The sequence below is a fragment of the Olea europaea genome, chromosome 8, assembly GCF_002742605.1.
Source record: "Olea europaea var. sylvestris chromosome 8, O_europaea_v1, whole genome shotgun sequence".
Lineage (NCBI taxonomy): Eukaryota > Viridiplantae > Streptophyta > Magnoliopsida > Lamiales > Oleaceae > Olea > Olea europaea.
Genome location: NC_036244.1, coordinates 4,426,297 through 4,444,622, shown reverse-complemented (window position 1 = coordinate 4,444,622; position 18,326 = coordinate 4,426,297). Strand labels below are relative to the sequence as shown.

The window sequence follows — 18,326 nt, the reverse complement described above, 5'->3', positions numbered from 1 at the left end:
GCAGGAGTTTGAAAAAGTCAAAAATTACTTCTATAATTAAAAAATTTCTTTTCAACATAGTTCTTTTAGATGAAACTTGCATAAGGTAACATCTTCAAAAAGCCCTTCCATAAAAACAAAAGCCAAAATGAAAATCAGGTCAAAAGGATACGAGTGGATTATAGTTTGGTTCTACTTTCACTAACTATATTCCACAAAGGAATACATTATTTTGGATACACCACAATTTTCTCACACACAACTTATACACAATATATTCCACAAAGGAATACATTAACATGATCAAATCACTCTATATAGTCTATTATTATATCTCTATAACTAGCTAAGAGTTTAAATAGATGAATCAAGACGTAGAGAAGTTAGAGTTTCAACGTGAACACTAGAAAACTACAAGTAACACCTTATACTCCAAATAAAGAGCTAAGATTGGTTCTTGGTGATCAATAGTTCAGATCACCCAATTCCTTAAAAGAACGCATTTCATCACAAAAATTTCTATATGAGAATGCGACTTTGATTCACCTCTTGAGGCTCAAAACTTGTAACATTATTTCACAATGCAATACGTACGTAGTATAATTTAGAAATCAATCACGCATCTAGTTTGAATAGCTTAATTAATAATATTGACAGCAAGTGATTGAGATCTTTTGGACATTGACCTAATAAAAATGACATTTTCTGTTTGTAAATGCAATTTTTACCCAACCCATGGTAAAAAGATGTCACTAGAAGAAAAATAAAAATGTTTACTTCACTCAGAGTAGGTCCCTAAGGAATACTTCAGTCTCTGCATTTTTGTGCAAATCCATGGAAAGTCTGAACTGGAAAGAAAAATACTGTACTCAACCCAATTTCACACACGAAAGTTAAAAAGTAAGTAGGAAAGTAAGTCAGCTAGTACTGGAGAACCAAAAAGCAACAGCAAGTTAAGCTAGATGGGCAAGGCAAGTAAGTGGGAAAGAGAAAAAAAGAAACAATGTTTATAGTCTAGAGAGAGATGAAAAGGGGAGAAAAAAGTGTGCAACGGCCAGCGGAAAAGGAAGAAAGTTTAGGGGAAAAGTTGAGAAAATTGAGTAAAAGAGGGGGACACACCACCCCAGTGGTACCCTATTGGAGACTAAAACAATTAGAATATCAACTCCATATACAGGCTGATTCTCCACATAATGGTGGAGCTGCAGCCCAAGATAGCACCTTTGAAAACACCCCTTTTACTCTTCCTTGTGTTTCTTCGAGAAAACTTGCTGCGACTCTTTGGGAATTGCAGCACTACAAGCTGCCACTTTCTAAAATGCACCAGGGTGTTAGTGTTCTACCGCCGCACCTCCGCCGCCTCCACCACCAGAATAAGGGCAGTCTTGAACCACCTGATCCTTCACCTGGTTCACCTGACCTGGTAAAGATCAGAAATTTCCTCTTTGTTGTTCTTTTATCTTTAATATAAAGCTAAAGGTATTCTTGTTAAAAAGATACTAATTTTAATATATGGATATCTCAAGAATTTGTTCTTGGAATGCTTCAGATGAGTAATTTTGATCAAAGTTTGTTATTTTCAGTGACTTATTTTCTGGGTTCAAAAGTATTTGATTATTTTTAGAAAAAGACAATTTGATTATTTTGATGGTCCTGTATTGTGCAATACAATTAGTGGTTCTTGTTGATTTAAAGTACAATATTTTTGTAAAGATTATCAATTTATTTGTTTGTTGTTTTCAGTATATACTTATTGTGCTTAGTTTGATCTCAAGGACATCATTAAACTTCATAACATCTATTTGTGTTAATCTTTTGCTTCTGCTTATTGGATTTGTTATTAATTTCCTTTTTCCTAAATCCTGATAAGTGTCAGCTTTTACCAATGGTTTTCTGGATTTGAATAATTCAGCAAGGATTAAGTTTCTTCTAAATTTGGATTAACTGTAATAAGCTCAAAAAATTTCCCCTCAGATTGCATAGAGGGTGCAGCAAGAGGCGTGTAATTGCCTTTAACTTCGAGTTTCATCAAATAAAAGAGAAAAGGAGGTTAGAGGAGATAGGATTGATATTTTCTCTCATAACCCTTTTCTCTTTATAGATTGCAGCGGCAGGAGAGGATGTAGTCTCACGAGGAGAATCTCTATAAATCTTGAGTATTCTTATTTTATTTTTATTTTTTTTATTTCTTTGAATTAATTGCTCTTGGTGGGATAGAATTAGTGTTTATAATTCTCGACAGTATTGTGTCTATGAGGACTCATCAGATAAATTAAATGATATGTGAATTTTCAGTCATATTTTCTGTTTCCCAACTGATGACAGCCAGGAAGTGCTAGCAGTTTAAAGAGGCAAGTTGCTGCATCACTGGTGCAACATCATCGATCAATCGAAAGGAGTCATCGTGCTATACAACCTGTTTCACCGGCAAGTTATTGTAGTTCACTTGAGGTAATTCTTGGCCTTAGAATTTTTGTTCATGCTTATCTTAGTAGAGTTGCTTGTTTAATCATGCTATACAACCTGTTTCACTGTCGATGGAATTGAACGAAATGACATGAAGCTTGACTTTACCAAACTGCTTAGAACTCACGTGTAAGTTCATTCTGCACGAAATATTTGGCCACCCACAGATATTATCCTCATTAACACTTCAAACCATTTCTTATTTGACCTTGCAAAATATTGTGATGATTTTTTTGGACATCTCTTATTTGTTCATTGCGCATTCACGTACCTTATGCTTAGGTTAAATAGAACTAGTTACTCTCGTAACTTCATTCGCTCTTAGGATACAATAGCGAAAAGATTTTTGATAGAAGAGAGGAAACATGCTTTGTCTGTTTGATTCCCATTAATTGGAAAGAAAATGAATAGTATTTTTAAGAGAATGTGTGGTTAAAAAGTATGAAAAATTTTGGGAGAATTTGTAGAATATTTTATTATGTGAATGTGTAGTTGAAAATTTTTGTGTAGCAAACCATAAAGTAAATTAATGGGAATCAAACAAGCGCAAAATATTCAATCAATCAATCTTGTAGGAGCAACTGATGTAACATACTAACATGTGAAAACTTTCTCAAATCAAATGGGTTCAATGTTTTGTTTTTATGTCATTTGTTCTTTATTTTGATTGAAAAGGTTTTGATGATCATTAGCTCAACGATAAGTGCGACCTCAGGTCATCACCTCCTTGTCATTGAAGTTATGAAATAATCTTATTAGGTCAGTAGATTTCTCCATCTAACTTTTAAAAATCTCAAATGGGACGTAAACACCTAAAAATTCTTTCGGTCGCATTTTCTTTCTGATTTTTCATCATACGCACAGATAATTGTACTATAGTTCCGTCTCTTTTCTTGTCTGTATGCAATTGCATTTAAATCTAAGTACTAGCATTCAGAAATGGAACTCATTCGTGGTTCTATTATGCTCTATTTGCCTAGATTCAATGTTGTATTATAATGAGAAAAAAGAAATAATAGAAAGAAAATGAGAAAGGGTTGATGAGGTTTCTGATAATCTTTTAGTTGTCATGGTTTCTTTTTATCGACAGCTTCAATGACTTTCAGATTAGTAATGTCTTCTCATAAAAATTTTTGGAATAAGATTCAATCTTGAATTTCTTCTTGGATCATTCATCTTTTTGTTAAACTCATTTCAAATTTTTATGTAATAATTTCCATTGCAGATCACACCTTATAACCCTACTGCTACCCCCACGAGCTCCATTGATTTGAAGGGAAGGATCGGGGAGACAAGTCAGAGATTGAAAACTTCTACAGAACTGTTAAAAGTTTTGAATCGTATATGGGTCCTGGAAGAACAGCACGTGTCCAATATATCACTTGTCAAGGCATTAAAAAGGGACCTAGATCATGCTCGTTCCCGAATCAAAGAGTTGGTCAGAGAGCAGCAAACTGAACGACTCGAAATAGATGATTTGATGAAGCAGATTAAAGAAGATACACTCATTCGAAAGAACAAGGAGCAGGATCGAATCAATGCTGCTATTCTTTCTCTGAGGGAGGAACTGGAAAATGAAAGGAAGTTGAGAAAGCGTTCCGAAAGTCTGCACAGACAGTTAGCTCGGGAACTTTTTGAGGTGAAAACAACTCTTACTAGCACTTCCAAAGAACTGGAGAAAGAAAGGAAATCGAGTAAGTTATTGGAAGATCTATGCGATGAGTTTGCATGGGGAATAAGAGATTATGAACAGGAGTTGCATGCTGTGAGACAAAAATATGACAAGGATGGGGCCGAAAGAGCTGATCACGATCGTTTAATTCTTCATGTATCAGAATCGTGGCTTGATGAACGTTTGCAGATGAAGCTAGAATCTGAGAGTGCTTTAGGGGCAAAGAAGTCAGTTGTGCAGAAATTGAGCTCAGAAATAGAGGCTTTTCTTCGAGCTAGAAGTGGGAACAAGACTAATCGTAATCTGGATCAAAGGGATCCCACTATCCGTAGAAATTCTCTGGAATCCATTCCACTTAATGTGGCTGTTAGCGCTCCTCGAGATGAAGATGACTCTGCAGGTAGTGAGGAAATAGAGGCTTTTCTTCGAGCTAGAAGTGGGAACAAGACTAATCGTAATCTGGATCAAAGGGATCCCACTATCCGTAGAAATTCTCTGGAATCCATTCCACTTAATGTGGCTGTTAGCGCTCCTCGAGATGAAGATGACTCTGCAGGTAGTGATTCAAACTGCTTTGAGCTAGCAAAACCGAGTGCATCTAACCTAAAATCCCTAGAAAATGAATATGAGGAAAACCATTATGATGAAACAATGAAGGTAAAGCCGGCAAAGAAAAAAGTTGGGTCATCTGAAAGGACAAAAGGTCTGAGTCCATCCAGTTTGCAAGTGAAGTTTGAAGAACAGATGGCTCGAGCCCTGTCAAACCAGGTTGAAGATACTAAGCTGACAAATACCAAGCAAGGCAATGCTGTTGAAATAAGCTTCTTGCAAAAGTCTGAAAAATGTGAAGCAGCAGAGGGGAATAGTTCTAGGAGAAAGAATAAATATGAAGGAGAAACTGAACTGAATTCGAACTACATGATTGACAATTTAATCAGAAATCACTATTTGTTATCAGAAAGTGGGAATATGCAACGTGATAATGATACCGCTCAGGCTTCCATTTGGAGGAGTCGTGCTAGTCCGGTACGCCAATGGACGGCAAAACTATCATCTCATGATCATGACATTTCCGAGTCATCTTCGAAATTACCTCCAGATTCTAAGGAGAACACTTTAAAGGCAAAGCTACTTGAAGCAAGAACAAGGGGTCAACGATCACGATCACGCCTGAAAGCTTCAATTATTCCTTCTAGAGTTGAATGATTTGGTCAGTTGAAATGAAAAATCCATGCAAGTCCTGTCATCTTGAGATATTGTTTTTTGTGAATATTAATTAACCCAGGTTATTTCCAAACCTGAATGCTACTCTTATCAGCATATGATATTTTCGTACTTTATCCACTGTACTGCTCTTGGCCAGTCAAATCACAAAAAATATCTAGAATTGTAATGTAGTTGTGTTCTGAAAAAGGCTTAGAACAATTTTTCAAAGGAGACTATCCCATCTTAATGTAGTATCTTTAATTTTTGAGTCTACTGCTGCTTATCCAATTATATTTCAGCTCATAACTAGAAGAGTAGATTACATGTTTGCAGATAGTTGACATTGACTGAACTTTGTGTTCTGAAGTGAAAATGTGAAGCTGAACTCATCTGGATAAGCTTGAGGCATGAAGTACTGGGAACACAAGTTCAAGTTTTCAACTTTGATGCTTGGCCTTGTACCAATGCTTCATTATTGCCGTAAAGACATTGAGAAAACAAATGAGGCCTCTGTTTCCTTTGGGTTCCCTTCCATAATTGAGAAGGTTTGTTCATCTAGATCTATCACTGCTGTGCATAGGGTGTATAGTAATGGGCCTGAAAAATAGTAAAAACAATAAACACAAATGAAGTATTCATTAAAATGGGGAACTCTATACCAGTGAATGAGATTTTTATTTCCTTCCTTCTTTAATATTGTTAGTACATCGAGTTTACCTGAGCAGACGTCATAAAAATCAAAATTTGCTGGTTAAATTACCTGTCATGTAAATGGGATACTTTGCATCCTTGTTATTTCCAAGTAGTGACAAAAAATCACTTTTTGATCGCTTTGGGAGCAAAGCAGCTCTTTCCCCTCTACACAGTGAATTATCATCATGCGCCTTCATTGCCCAAAAATTCAAAATGCTAAATTAGTTAGGCCAGAAAGGATTGGAGTATTTTCCTAGTTTGAACAATGCATAAAGTAAATGGGACACTTGGATCATCAAAAAAAATGAAGAAGTTGAAGATCAGAGTACAAGCTCTGGCCGTGGAATTTTGCTGCTATCTGAATGGGGCTATGTTACCTGCCTGCTGGACATGAAGATGAAGGTACATATTGGCATGGAAAAATGGCTCTGTCCCAACTTCGCGGATTGAATAACGATTTCTTGATGCCGTTTCGATGTTCAAGATTCTTCGTGTTCTTATGTCAATCACATTGTAACTATGACCAATGGATACTTCAGGTGAATGAACCCTCTGAATACCAGAATCCATGCATTTATAAAAGAAAGATAAAGTCGAGGTCAAAATTAACAGAATACAGTGATGGATCAGAACCTACTTTCAAGGCATCATCTATGCTTTGTGCTTCGAGCAAGTCTCTGGAGACAAAGTTTCGACCTATTGCACCAGCTACAATCTCCTCCTCTGTTGGAGGAACTGAATTCAGTGTAAATGCCTGAAGAAATAATGAATTTCAGCCTTCATTGGTTAGCCCTCATAACGTTATTGAATGCATTTTTGGGATTTAGAAGGGCCTGAGAACTCTCTTACAATTAGCTTGTAAAGGGGTGCTTTCACAAAAGGTGTAGAACTCAAAAAGTAATTGTTACAGTTTCAAAACCTTTGAACTACTTTCCTTAATAAAAGCTTAGTTTATGACACCACCATCCTGGCATCCTACGTAATTTTACAGGGTCTTTGAAACCACATAGAATTATCAGGCTATTGTAAAACCACAAGAAGTAATTAGCAATAAATCTAAAGACCCATATACCATTCCAAGACTATTGAACCCAAAAGCACAACTTGGTAGCTCTCCTGCATATGTGTAAGCAATGAAAGAAATCCCATTTGACAGAATTCCCTTGATCAAATAACTGCAATGTCAATGTAAATATTAATTTCGTTAAAGTAAATCGTGTTTTTCTCATTAAGAAAGCTATAAAATTTAGCCATAATATCAGAAATCAGATTACGTGTGGCCAACTAGCGCAACATTTGCATCCTCATTGTGAGCTGCAACAGCCATGGAATCACTAACAAGAAGAATATCAGAACAATCATCATTTGTATCATCATCATTCTTCGAATCCACTGTTGTTTGCGGAACGAATGGAAGTATCTCCTTCCTGAAGTTGAGAAGCATTATCTGGAAACACGAAGGCACTTTCAGAGTAATTTCATCAAACACAGGGACAGAATCGTTTATTACTGCAAATATGAATAAACTTTTACTTCAAGAAATGGCGAGCCGCTTCCATCTGCAGTTCCCAAGAGTTCATCCCAGTATTCAGGGAACTTTTTCTTGTTAGTGATGGCTAGAGATTGCAAGATTGGCTGGGATTTTGGTGTTTGAGCAAAAGGGAGGAGTTGGTTTTGCAGAATAAGGTCTGTAGCCAACCTGCTCTTTATCATTTTGGAGAACCTCTGGCCTATCATGAACCCCATTTGATAAGCATTTTCACATGGGCCAACTTCGAATATTTCCAGATTTTTTCCTTTGACATTGTTACTCTCCATACCAGCTTCTCTAGCCTTCGGGTGGGTGAATGGAGGAGAGGCGGTCTGGGGTAGTGTGGAGGTCCAGAGGGGATGGAATTCTGTATTCGCACCTTATCTTCAAGAATAAAAAAATTACAATTTGTGAATGACTAAAACATCCTTGTATACAATAAGATATTATTTCCCTAATTCCTCTTTCATATTTCTATTTAGCCCTAAATCAATTTTGAATTCCATTTATTCTTGCTTGAGGTTAATATCTCAGACTTTCTCTCATCTTTTCTTCTTCATTAAATCTTAAAATCAATTTTGGGTTTCTTCTTGGCTGGAAGCATTCAATTTGTTGAAAATCTTAGATTCTTGAATTCAAATTCTAGGTTTTTTAGCCTCTTTGTCTTCATGAATCTGCTAACAGGTGCTTGATTTCTTGAAAATATGAGTATTTGACTTTAAGAATCAATTGTTCATTTCCTTGGATAACTTGGGAATGGAGGGCCATATGCATATAATGGGAGCACTTGTAATATTCATTTCTTGTTTAAGGATGGTGAATGTTGAAGCTTCGTTTACATTAATCTCAACTATTGGATAATCGGCTAAGCCTACTGTGAAGTTAACCCACCTATAAATCAAACAAAAGAACCAATTAATGTATGATTTTGAAAGACTAACTTCAAGAAAAACAAGACCAAAAACTGAAAAGAAAAAGGCACGGTTTTCCCCTTTTTGATTCGGCTCAGAAACTTGATTCACACCACAAAGGTATCTCCAATTAGAAGACCATAATTAGTCACAAAGACGGATTCACAAAGAAAGGCAGGAAGTTTTTGTTTTTGCACAAAGCAGAGAGTTTATTCTCGTTCTTGGGGTGAGTTCAAATGAAGAGAAGAGTCTTCAATTTATAGACTTCACAAAAACAGGATTTCCACAAAATCTTGCAAGGATTAGGCAAAATCAAGATTGCAAGATTATATCAAAACTGAAAGATAGAGTTCAACCAAAAAAGGGGATAACGATAATATTTATCTATCTTTCATGTGATTTTCAAATTACCTCCAAGTTGGGTATTGAGCATCTAGTCCAATGGGCTGATTACATCTAAATACCCAACATAATTGGGTTACTTCAATTGTGATGTGGATTTAATTCTTCAATCCTGGGCTTATAACCTATGAAGTTATACGAGCCTCGATTTTTCATCATAGCCTAAGGGATTTGGGCATCACTTACCAAACATGCCCAACAACAATTATTTCTGTAGTTTATGATAGAACTTTTAATTCTAGCATTCATAAGTGCACAAAGTTGAACCTCTTCTTGCAGGATACAAATTGCAGTGGATATCTTGAAACCGTTGAATGTAATAATTGTAAATCTCGTGAGGGCATTACATACAAGAAAAATGGTCATATACCCGTTTCACTTGCATGGGTCAAACAGCTTGTAGTGATTCGTAATCTGCGAAATATTGTTGTGACTTGTAGTTTTTGTATTTATTTGAAGTAACAAATGATTTATTACATTTTGTAATCATTGTAGTATTAATGTATTGATATTGGAACGACCATAAAATTATTATGTTGCTTTTTTATGATGTTATTGCTTTTTGTGCTATTGGAATGACATTAAAGTCATTTTAAATTATTGTGGTTATTTTTTCCACCTTATAGACATCGTTTTTTTTTCCACAAACAAACAACTTTTATATCATTTTATTTTTCTGGAACAATACAAATGTCGTTATAGTTACACATGTCATTCTAATATGAAAAATTTACTACTTCACATAACGACATCAAATCATTTTTGACAAACAAAACGATTTTGATATTGATCTAGTACGAGAGTCGTACTGATTCACATAACGACATTGAAGTCATTCTAGACTAACAAAACAACATTGACGTTGTTATGCCAAAAAGTGTGCGCACGCTACCCATAGTTTAGGGAATTGATATTTTGGCCCCCCAAACTTTCATACTTCGCTCAATTGAGTCATTTTCTAATGTAAATTTTATTGTTTGATTTCCAATTTCACCTAATTAATTCTGTAAGACCTTCAATGTTGTTTCGTGGTCCGGATCAATTATTAGAAACTCACAATTTAGTCCTCAAACTTCAAAAAATCTATTAAGTGACTTGTATCGCACGTATCAATTTAACATAACGATATTGACGTCGTTCTATTACAAATTTATCATCATTGAAATTGTTCTAATTCAAAACATACTTACAACGATATCGTTGCTTTTCAAACGTAACAATAATTGTATCGTTTTGAATGAAATAATTGAAATAATATACAACATTAAAATCATTCTAGTACAAATTTTTTGACATTGAAGTCGTTCCAATCCTAAACATAATACAACAATATTACTATCATTTTTTTCATACGTAACGATAATTATATTGTTCTAGCACAAAATGTCAATTCAACCATCTACGACCACACAACCTTCCTTTGACATACCTAGGACGGATCAGCTGAGGTCATCAAATGGGTTGATACAACTCGAATGACATAGAAAGATTGAATGAAGATACTTTTTTTCCATCGGAGAATTTCGGAGGCAGTGGACAACTCTGAGAGATACTTTGTTTTGAATGGGATTGAACCTACCTGATGATTTCTTTCGATCGTCCTACGTATCTCGGAGGCATGTTGGGTCGTAGACAGTTGAATCAACATTTTAAGCTAAAACGATATAACAATCGTTATCTATGAAAATAAATGATATCAATATTGTTGTAGTTATGTTTCGTATTGAAACGACTTCAATGCAGGAAAAATTGTACTTGAACGATTTTATTGTCGTTATGAAAATAACATAATGGCATTGATGTCATTTTCGTACAATTTTGATCACATTGAGATCGTTCCAATTCAAATCATAGCTATATGACATATATATCAGTTCTTTTCATATAAACGACAATTATATCGTCCTGACTAAAAATGACAATTCGATCGTCCACAGCCCAACATGGCTTTGACATACGTAGGACAATCGAAAGAGGTCATCAAGTAGGTTCGATCTCACTCGAATGGTTTAGAAAGAGCGAATGAAAGTACTTTTTTTGTGTCGAAATTGTTCGAAGGTATAGAAACACAAATATTCCCATGATTTCTTTTGAGTGAGATCGAATCCATTTTATGATCTCTTTCGTCTTATGTATATTAAATTCATGATTGATGGCCGTGGATGGTCAAATATCGCTTTTAACCAGAGCAATATAATTGTCATTTTATATAAAGAGAATCGATATTTATGTCGTTATAGTTATGATTTGAACTCTCAATACCATCAAATTTATACTGAAACGAGTTATGTTATTTCATGGCTTTGATATGCATTAAAGGAAACGATACAAATGTCATTTTAGTTATGATTTGAATCGTTAAAGTTGTGTTAAAATGATATGGATGTCATTATGTTATTTCTTGGCTTTGATATATAACAATATTAACGTCATTATGATTTGAACTAGATTAATATCAATATTGTAAATATTGTACTGAAACGACACAAATGTCATTATGTTATTTCATAGATTTGATGCATAACGATATAAATGTCGATATGTATTAAAAGAAATGACTTTAATGTCATTTTAGTGAAGATCTGGGTGCGTAATTATGGTCCATATTGATGTGCTTGCACCTTCAAGTTGTTCACCATCAGAGAGCAAATTATCCCTTAGACGTGCACGCACTACGTCGTGCAAGCGATGCAAGTTATTTAGCAAAACGATTTCTTCGTCGTTTTATTGGTCTTTAACGAATTCAATGTCGTTATGAAAATCATTAAAACAGTGTATATTTGATACTGAAACATCAACATCTTTTTGTGTCCCATGAACAATTTTAATATTATTATGTTAATCGGTGCAATTTTCGTAATGAAACAGCATCAATATCGTTTTATGTCATAGAAACGAAGTCTATATCATTACGTGAAGCAGTAGTTATATTTTGACGTACCTAAATATCATTTTATTGGTTATGGAACAATATCAACATCTTGGACATGTATGATATTTAAATTTAAAACTAGAGCGGCCTGAAAATATGTAAATTTCAATTACATTTAATATCATTAATCATTGTAGTTATACAACATTCTTAAAACATAAACTACTTCATGCAAACAGAACAAAGCAATTAAAGAACTGTATCAAAACATCAATAAAAATAGCAAAATAAAAAAAAATTAAGGTTTGAAGTCCTATGCCAACAACTCTACAACCAATTTCTTTTGGAGTATTGAGACATAATCCAAGGGAATTTTATTTACGTCTATTTTTACTTGCATAAATTCTATGCAGTTCAGAGTGAATATCCCACACTCATATCTAGAAAATGTTGTGTAATTATATTAATTCTCAACACTAAAATAGTTGTGAAAGCATTATAGTACTTCACAACAAAAAAGTTCTATTAATATTCCACTAATACAATTACCAGCATTATAACCAGATGTGAAATTATCTTAAAAGATTATACTTCATTTCACACATTACATAGTCTAACGAGAGGAATTAAGTCCAGTTTCAAGCACAAACTCCTATTTTTATTCTCAAAACTTAGAAGACGAAAAACATCAAATCTGAAAAGAGTCAAACACAATGAACCTCGAGTCACTCTCAACTTACATACATATTTGGGCAATACGTCTATTATCTCATCTTCAACATCCTATTTAAATTTCCATGTTATCCTATCAAATAAGTTTCCCATTGCAGAGCTAGTATGATATCAATTTTGAGCCTCGTTTTAGTACATATCACTCTTTGAAAAGTTTTACTATAAAGTGTAAATAAAATAATAATAGTAATTCTATTTGAAGAACTCCAATTTCATTCTGGCAAAAGTAGTACAAATTTACTTCATGGTAATGTTCAAAAGATTTATAAGTTCAATCTCAAGGTCAACTTTTTAATTTATTCCGTAGAATCCACGTCTAATTGCTCCAGCAGCTTTACATTACGAATTCACAAACTTAACTCCATTTATAAAGAGCAATGTGACTTGTATTCATTTAAATGTAAATGGATCAGAAATAACTTTTTTACGATTAAGCCACCATAAACGTGTCTAGTGGCATTGGATGCCTTAGTCATTGGCACACTGCATCTAGTAATTCAAATAAAAAAAGATTCAGTCGACAATCAAATCCATGAAATACGCATTTTCAGTACACATCTATGTTTATGATTTGGGGCTGAAAGATACCAAGTATGACAAAATGTTCAAGCTTAAGGGTGAGCTGGTGCAGATCTACAAGCATGTTGTACCACTCAGAGCTTAAGGTTTTGATAATGGTTGGCGTGAAAGAGAAGACAGATTTAGGGAATTTGAAGGAGAATAATGCTTTTGAGAATTTGAAGGAAAAAAATAGGTTTTGAATTTTCAATTCGGGGAAGAATATGATTTCTCACGTGAATTAAAGTCCTAAATTCCTTCTTCAATTTGATTTTACATGGAAAGGTTAAAGTAGTCTTTTTACACTTTCAACTGATTTAATTTCATTTTATTTTGGAGAATTTGGTCAAAAGCTTGTTGGACCAAAATAGATTGAAAAGCGGCCACTTGAACTCATTCCTCTTAATTCATAAAGGTCAATACCTATCTTTTTAGTTAGATATTCTAAACATACAAAAATATAGACAATTAAATTTATAAATTACTAAAATATATTTGCATCTAAAAGGACATTATTGTTCTAATTCCCATTTCAATTTCCATTTAGCCCTAATTAAATTTTGGTTTTCTTTTCTTCGACAACTGGCTCCGAAATCTCCGTGCAACCCTTTTCATTTTCATATCATCATCTTCTCTATTCCATGAAACCATAAAATCTTCATTGTCATTCCTTGAACAGTCATTTAGTTGAAATGAGTAGTAATCAAAATTTACAACATTCTTGTTGGGGATTTGTAGAAGAAGATAATGTATTATTAAATTTCAATATTTGGACTATTTTTTTTCTCCATGTAATGAACATTTTTTCTCATGTTATTGTATGTGTGTTTATGTTGTTCATTTGTGAATAATAACTTTAAATTCATTTTATTATTGGATTAGAGTTTTGATATGAGTTCTTTCCTACCTCTTTTCTTATTACCCATTATTTCTGTTGACCCCATAAAATGTTGTCAACAGATGTCGGACCCATCCACACACGTGAGTAAAAGTTCAACACGTTAAGACACGTGGATGGTCTAAACGGACAGATCAAGAGCGTGGGAGTAGCTCAACGGCACGGGACGAGAACGTTCGAAATTCGACGGGATGTTCGTTAATCGATTGTACAATAATTACCAATCAATATTTCTAAATGTGTATGTAAATATGCGTAGATTCGTATTGTGTTGCAAGATAATAAGAAAGAGAGAGTAAAAATGTGGTTTCTTGTATCGATTCTTGCATTAGCCTTTGTCTAGGGTACATGTGGGAGTATTTATAGTGTCACTAGTTATATCGTGACCTTTGGTTTCAGGTACACGTGGCCTCATCCGATTGAGTTACATTTCAAATTGTAGGCATCAATCGCACCTAGCATGTTATACATTTATTGATTGGCAAAGCCGCCTCTACTAGTGACAAGACTTAACAAATACACTCTATCAATCATTCTAGTAAGATCTTTGTGCAGGAGATCTCTTGGGAAAGGTGTCTATGGAAACTGTTGCTTTGTGCTTCGGATGCTTCCACCTCGGCTGAAGAGCTTCGATAAATAGGGCCTCGTCCACCTTCAAAGGGCCTCGGCGTATGGGCTTCGGAAGCTCCTTATGAGGCTATGAGAAGTGGGCCTCGGTGTATATGGGTCTAGGCATCTGTGGACCTCGGTTTGTGGGCCTCGACTATGCAAATCACCTCAGATTGAGTCCCACGTGGTTCGGCATGAGTTAGCTATGGGCCCCGGTGGGTTGCCCAAGTGTGCGAACACGTAACAATAGCCCCCCAAGTCCAAGTATAGTCATTTATATAATGCGAGGACTTTGATGAAGTAAAACGTAAAGCCAGCCAATTAATTTGAAAGAAGTTTTTGAAATTTTGAAATTTTTGTACCTCGAATAATAGTCTCCCAAGTCCAAGAATAGATATTTATATCATGGTTGGAGTTAGAGATTTGTTGTTGTCGTCTAAGAAGTGATGAGAATGATGGAGCTGAGGTGGTAGGGTAACCAGGTTTGATGGCTGAATTCTGATGAAGAAGCCGATGTGGTTGAGAAACCAAACCTGTGATGCTTAATGGCTGAATTCTGATGAAGAAGCCGAGGCGGTTGCAAAATCGAACCTGCGAAGCTTGATGGCTGAATTCTGATGAAGAAGCCGAGGTGGTTGGATAACTGAACCTGCGAGGCTTGATGGCTAAATTCTGATGAAGAAGTCGAGGTGGTTGAGAAATCGAACCTGCGAGGCTTGATGGCTGAATTCTGATGAAGAAGTCGAGGCGGTTACAAAATCGAATCTCCGAGGCTTGATGGCTGAATTTTGATGAAGAAGTCGACGTGGTTGGAAAACCAAACCTGCGATGTTTGATGGATGAATTCTGGTGAAGAAGCCGAGGTGGTTGGGTAACCGAACCTGCAAGACTTGATGGCTGAATTCTGATGAAGAAGCCGAGGTAGTTGGGTAACCGAACCTGCGAGGCTTGATGGCTGAATTTTGAGCACGTTGACAATAATTGTTCCTCGACAACTGTGCCAATGATTTGATGTTTTGCGCATATTTTTGAGGAAAAGTAGCTGAACCGTTACAACTTCCAAGGCTCCTACTGCCGTCGAATTAAAACCGTAATCATGAGGACAGCTGGAGCTTCTAGAAGCAGACGCGTTGAAGGAGATGCGTGGAGGACACGCTTTTATCTGAGGCGTAGATTTGAAAAACCATTTGAATTCTAAGCCTTGGATTTGATTAAAAATGAAGGGTTCAGATTGGATGGGCTTTGATCAGACGGTTGCGTTCGTCCTGACCTTTTATAAAAGGCAAGAGACCCTTATTGTCTTGGATTTTCTACCCTTTGCAATCCAATTTTTCTTTCAAGCTAAAGTTTTTCGGTGTCGAAGCTCTTTGTCCTCTGACTTTCCGGCAGCATTTCATCAACGTAGTAACCTCGTAGGCTTTTTTTACAGAACATCCCTTGTATTGTGTTCTTAGTCGTTTTCTGAAATGGAGTCCACCTCGGGTAGGGAGTTGGTTACTGTCGCGTCGTTTGGTCGGGGGTCTAGATACAAAGGGGACTCTGAGGTTGAGCGGATTGCTATGATCGAGGAGGCAGTAGACTACAATGTAGAGTGGGGGCGTCTAGAGTCCCTTCGAATATGACATCGAAGAGGTTGGGGGAGATAAGGGAGAGGTACTGCGTACCTCATTATGTGGAGATGTTAGTACCCGAGGCCTATGAGCAAGCCTGTCATCCGAGGCCTGGGTACGTGGCGGTGAGCGAATATTTGTTTAAGGCAGGTATGCGTCTTCCTCTACACCCCTTCTTTAAGGCTGTGCTGAGGAACTTTATGTTGTCGTCGACCCAGGTTCTGCCAAATGGGTGGAGCTAGTTGGTTGGCTTGTACTTCCTATGGAAGGAAGTGTCGCTTGGGGAAGACATGCCTCTCCACGTCTTCATGACCCTATTCCAGCCCAGGGTAATAGGTAAGGAGTCAAGGGGGTGGTATTACTTGACTCCTTAGGGGGCTCATGCACCATTTGTGGTGGGGCTGTCTTCTTCCATTAAGGGATGGAAGGAGTTGTGGCTCTGGGTGAGGGGCAGGTGACAAGCGGTGGAGGGAGACACAGCCCTGGCTTGCACAGTATCGATCCAGTACTACGAAACTTGTGAGTCTCCCAGCCTAAGTAGTTTGCATTCTGTATCCAAATTTTTTTTCTCTAACTATTGAGGCTTCGTTTGCAAATAGCAGTACGAGGTTCGAGTTGAGTAAGGAGGAGTTCGAGGTGATAGAGGACATTTACAAGAGGCCTCTTAAGCTTCGCCACTTCAACCACCTCATCGACCAAAGTCGCTACTTCCTTGACTTCGAACTGATGGCCTCCAAGGGTAAGAAGCTTCTATACTTAGTGTATTTCTTGCTTTTCGTTTTGATGTTGATTCGTTGACACGTTCTGCAGACAAGTTCAAGAGGAGGGAGTACCCAATCCCTGATATGGCCTTTATACTTAGGGCCACATCCACTGTGAAGGCGAGGCTCTTGAAGCCGGGGTCCAGTGGTGCCAAAGAGGTTAGGGGAAGGGTTGAGTGCCTCTCTAAGGATGGCAACTCAAAGGCTCCAGAAGAGGGGACACCTCAGAGGACGGAGAAGGCGAAGACCCTCGGGGGAAAGAGAAGCTCCTCGAGGAGCAGGAAGCTGGTGCACGTCACCAGCTCATCAGGAAAGTTTGGGACCTCTGTGTCCCATGAAGGCAAGGAAAGTAGTTAGCCGAAGCTCCTTGCAGCCGCCTCAAAAGCTGTAAAGATAGAAGTGGTTCGTCGAGCCGAGGCTAAGGAAGCTAAGGAGGAGGCTGCGAGGAGGGAAGTGGAGGCGGCAGAGGAGGAGGCTGCCAAGCAGAGACCTGCTAGGATGCAAAGGAAGTCTCTGAGCTTCCTTGCCAGAAGGGTGGAGGTTTTGGCTCCAGCATTGGTGGAAGCTCTGCCACATGAGATTCGAAGTGCCACTGAAAGCTTCTACAAATTCTGGACGGATCGGTGGCAGTTGCACGCCTCCTCATGTGATGCCATAGACTTGACGAGGGCCCTCATGAGTCAAAGTGTGAGGACCTTTGGCCTCATACTGGAGTGCATGAAGGCCCTTACTGACTTTCAAACGAGGACCCAGTCCTCAGAGAAGAAGATGACCTCCCTTACAGAGGAGCTAAAGGGGACTAAAGCCGAGGTGGAGGAAGCAAGGGCCTAAAAACTTGAAGATATGGCCAAGCTGGAGTTTGCCTTGGCTCAAATCGAGACGTTGAAGAAGGAGGTATATGAGTCCCAGTGCGAGATAGCCTCCTTAAGAAAGTGGAGGTTTCCAATGACCATCAGAAGGTGAATGTCGAAGCCTTGGAGAAGGCAAAGACGAAGCTGGCAGGGGACAAGATGCGGACAAGTTCATTGAGGGCCAGATTAAGTGGTACATTGATGATGCAACCAAAGCTAGGGAGGAGGCCCATGATGCAAGGGAGGAGGCGGTGAAAGACTACATCGCCAACTTCCACAATACCGAGGAGTACAAGAGCTTCAGTGCTTACTGGAGAAATTATGCTTATGCTGAAGTGATGGAGAGGACTGAGGAGCTTTACCCAAATCAAGACCTGTCACAACTGAGGTCGGACTTTGTGGATGAAGTGTCTCAAACCCCAGCTGATGAAGCAGTTGGAGATGAAGTGGCGAAGGCAAAAGAAGGAAGTTCTGATGCTCAAACTGCAGAGCCCTCGGCTGTTGAAGCACCTCCACCGTCGTCTCAGGCTTAGTATAATTTTCTTTTAAGTTATTTTTGATGTACTGGCCTTGGC

At 37.3% G+C, this 18,326-nt stretch overlaps 2 protein-coding genes across 5 annotated transcripts; one reads left to right on the top strand and one right to left on the bottom strand.

The window, feature by feature from the left end:
* Positions 1-751: 751 nt before the first annotated feature.
* LOC111398571 (uncharacterized protein At5g41620-like) lies at positions 752-5,551 on the top strand. Of its 2 annotated transcripts, none has more exons than XM_023025532.1 (4): positions 752-1,402; positions 2,305-2,430; positions 3,671-4,378; positions 4,535-5,551. In XM_023025532.1, exons 1-4 carry the CDS (start codon positions 1,004-1,006, stop codon positions 5,321-5,323), a joined length of 2,022 nt encoding a protein of 673 aa, XP_022881300.1. In that variant the 5' UTR covers positions 752-1,003; the 3' UTR covers positions 5,324-5,551. The 2 variants fall into 2 exon arrangements, with proteins under 2 accessions (XP_022881300.1, XP_022881299.1); XM_023025531.1 differs by having other exon boundaries at positions 754-1,402; positions 3,671-4,517; positions 4,674-5,551.
* LOC111398572 lies at positions 5,484-7,916 on the bottom strand. 3 transcript variants are annotated; one of them, XM_023025534.1, is made up of 7 exons: positions 7,550-7,914; positions 7,291-7,463; positions 7,089-7,191; positions 6,654-6,770; positions 6,398-6,568; positions 6,084-6,207; positions 5,484-5,920 (listed from the first exon to the last, which is right to left on the bottom strand). In XM_023025534.1, the coding sequence occupies exons 1-7, from the start codon at positions 7,832-7,834 to the stop codon at positions 5,796-5,798; spliced, it is 1,098 nt and encodes a 365-aa protein (XP_022881302.1). In that variant the 5' UTR covers positions 7,835-7,914; the 3' UTR covers positions 5,484-5,795. The 3 variants fall into 3 exon arrangements, with proteins under 3 accessions (XP_022881302.1, XP_022881303.1, XP_022881304.1); XM_023025535.1 differs by lacking the exon at positions 6,398-6,568; XM_023025536.1 differs by lacking the exon at positions 5,484-5,920 and having other exon boundaries at positions 6,394-6,568; positions 7,550-7,916.
* Between the last annotated feature and the right edge of the window lie 10,410 nt (positions 7,917-18,326).

Bases quoted from the DNA above. Each gene is read 5' to 3' on its own strand.
- LOC111398572 (XM_023025534.1), bottom strand. From the start codon at position 7,834: ATGGAGAGTAACAATGTCAAAGGAAAAAATCTGGAAATATTCGAAGTT. The intron at 6,569-6,653 runs GTAGGTTCTGAT...TCTGGTATTCAG, and splicing joins GCATAGATGATGCCTTGAAA to AGGGTTCATTCACCTGAAGT. The intron at 5,921-6,083 runs GTAATTTAACCA...ACTATTTTTCAG, and splicing joins GTATCCCATTTACATGACAG to GCCCATTACTATACACCCTA.
- LOC111398571 (XM_023025532.1), top strand. From the start codon at position 1,004: ATGAAAAGGGGAGAAAAAAGTGTGCAACGGCCAGCGGAAAAGGAAGAA. The intron at 1,403-2,304 runs GTAAAGATCAGA...AACTGATGACAG, and splicing joins CACCTGGTTCACCTGACCTG to CCAGGAAGTGCTAGCAGTTT. The intron at 2,431-3,670 runs GTAATTCTTGGC...TTTCCATTGCAG, and splicing joins GTTATTGTAGTTCACTTGAG to ATCACACCTTATAACCCTAC.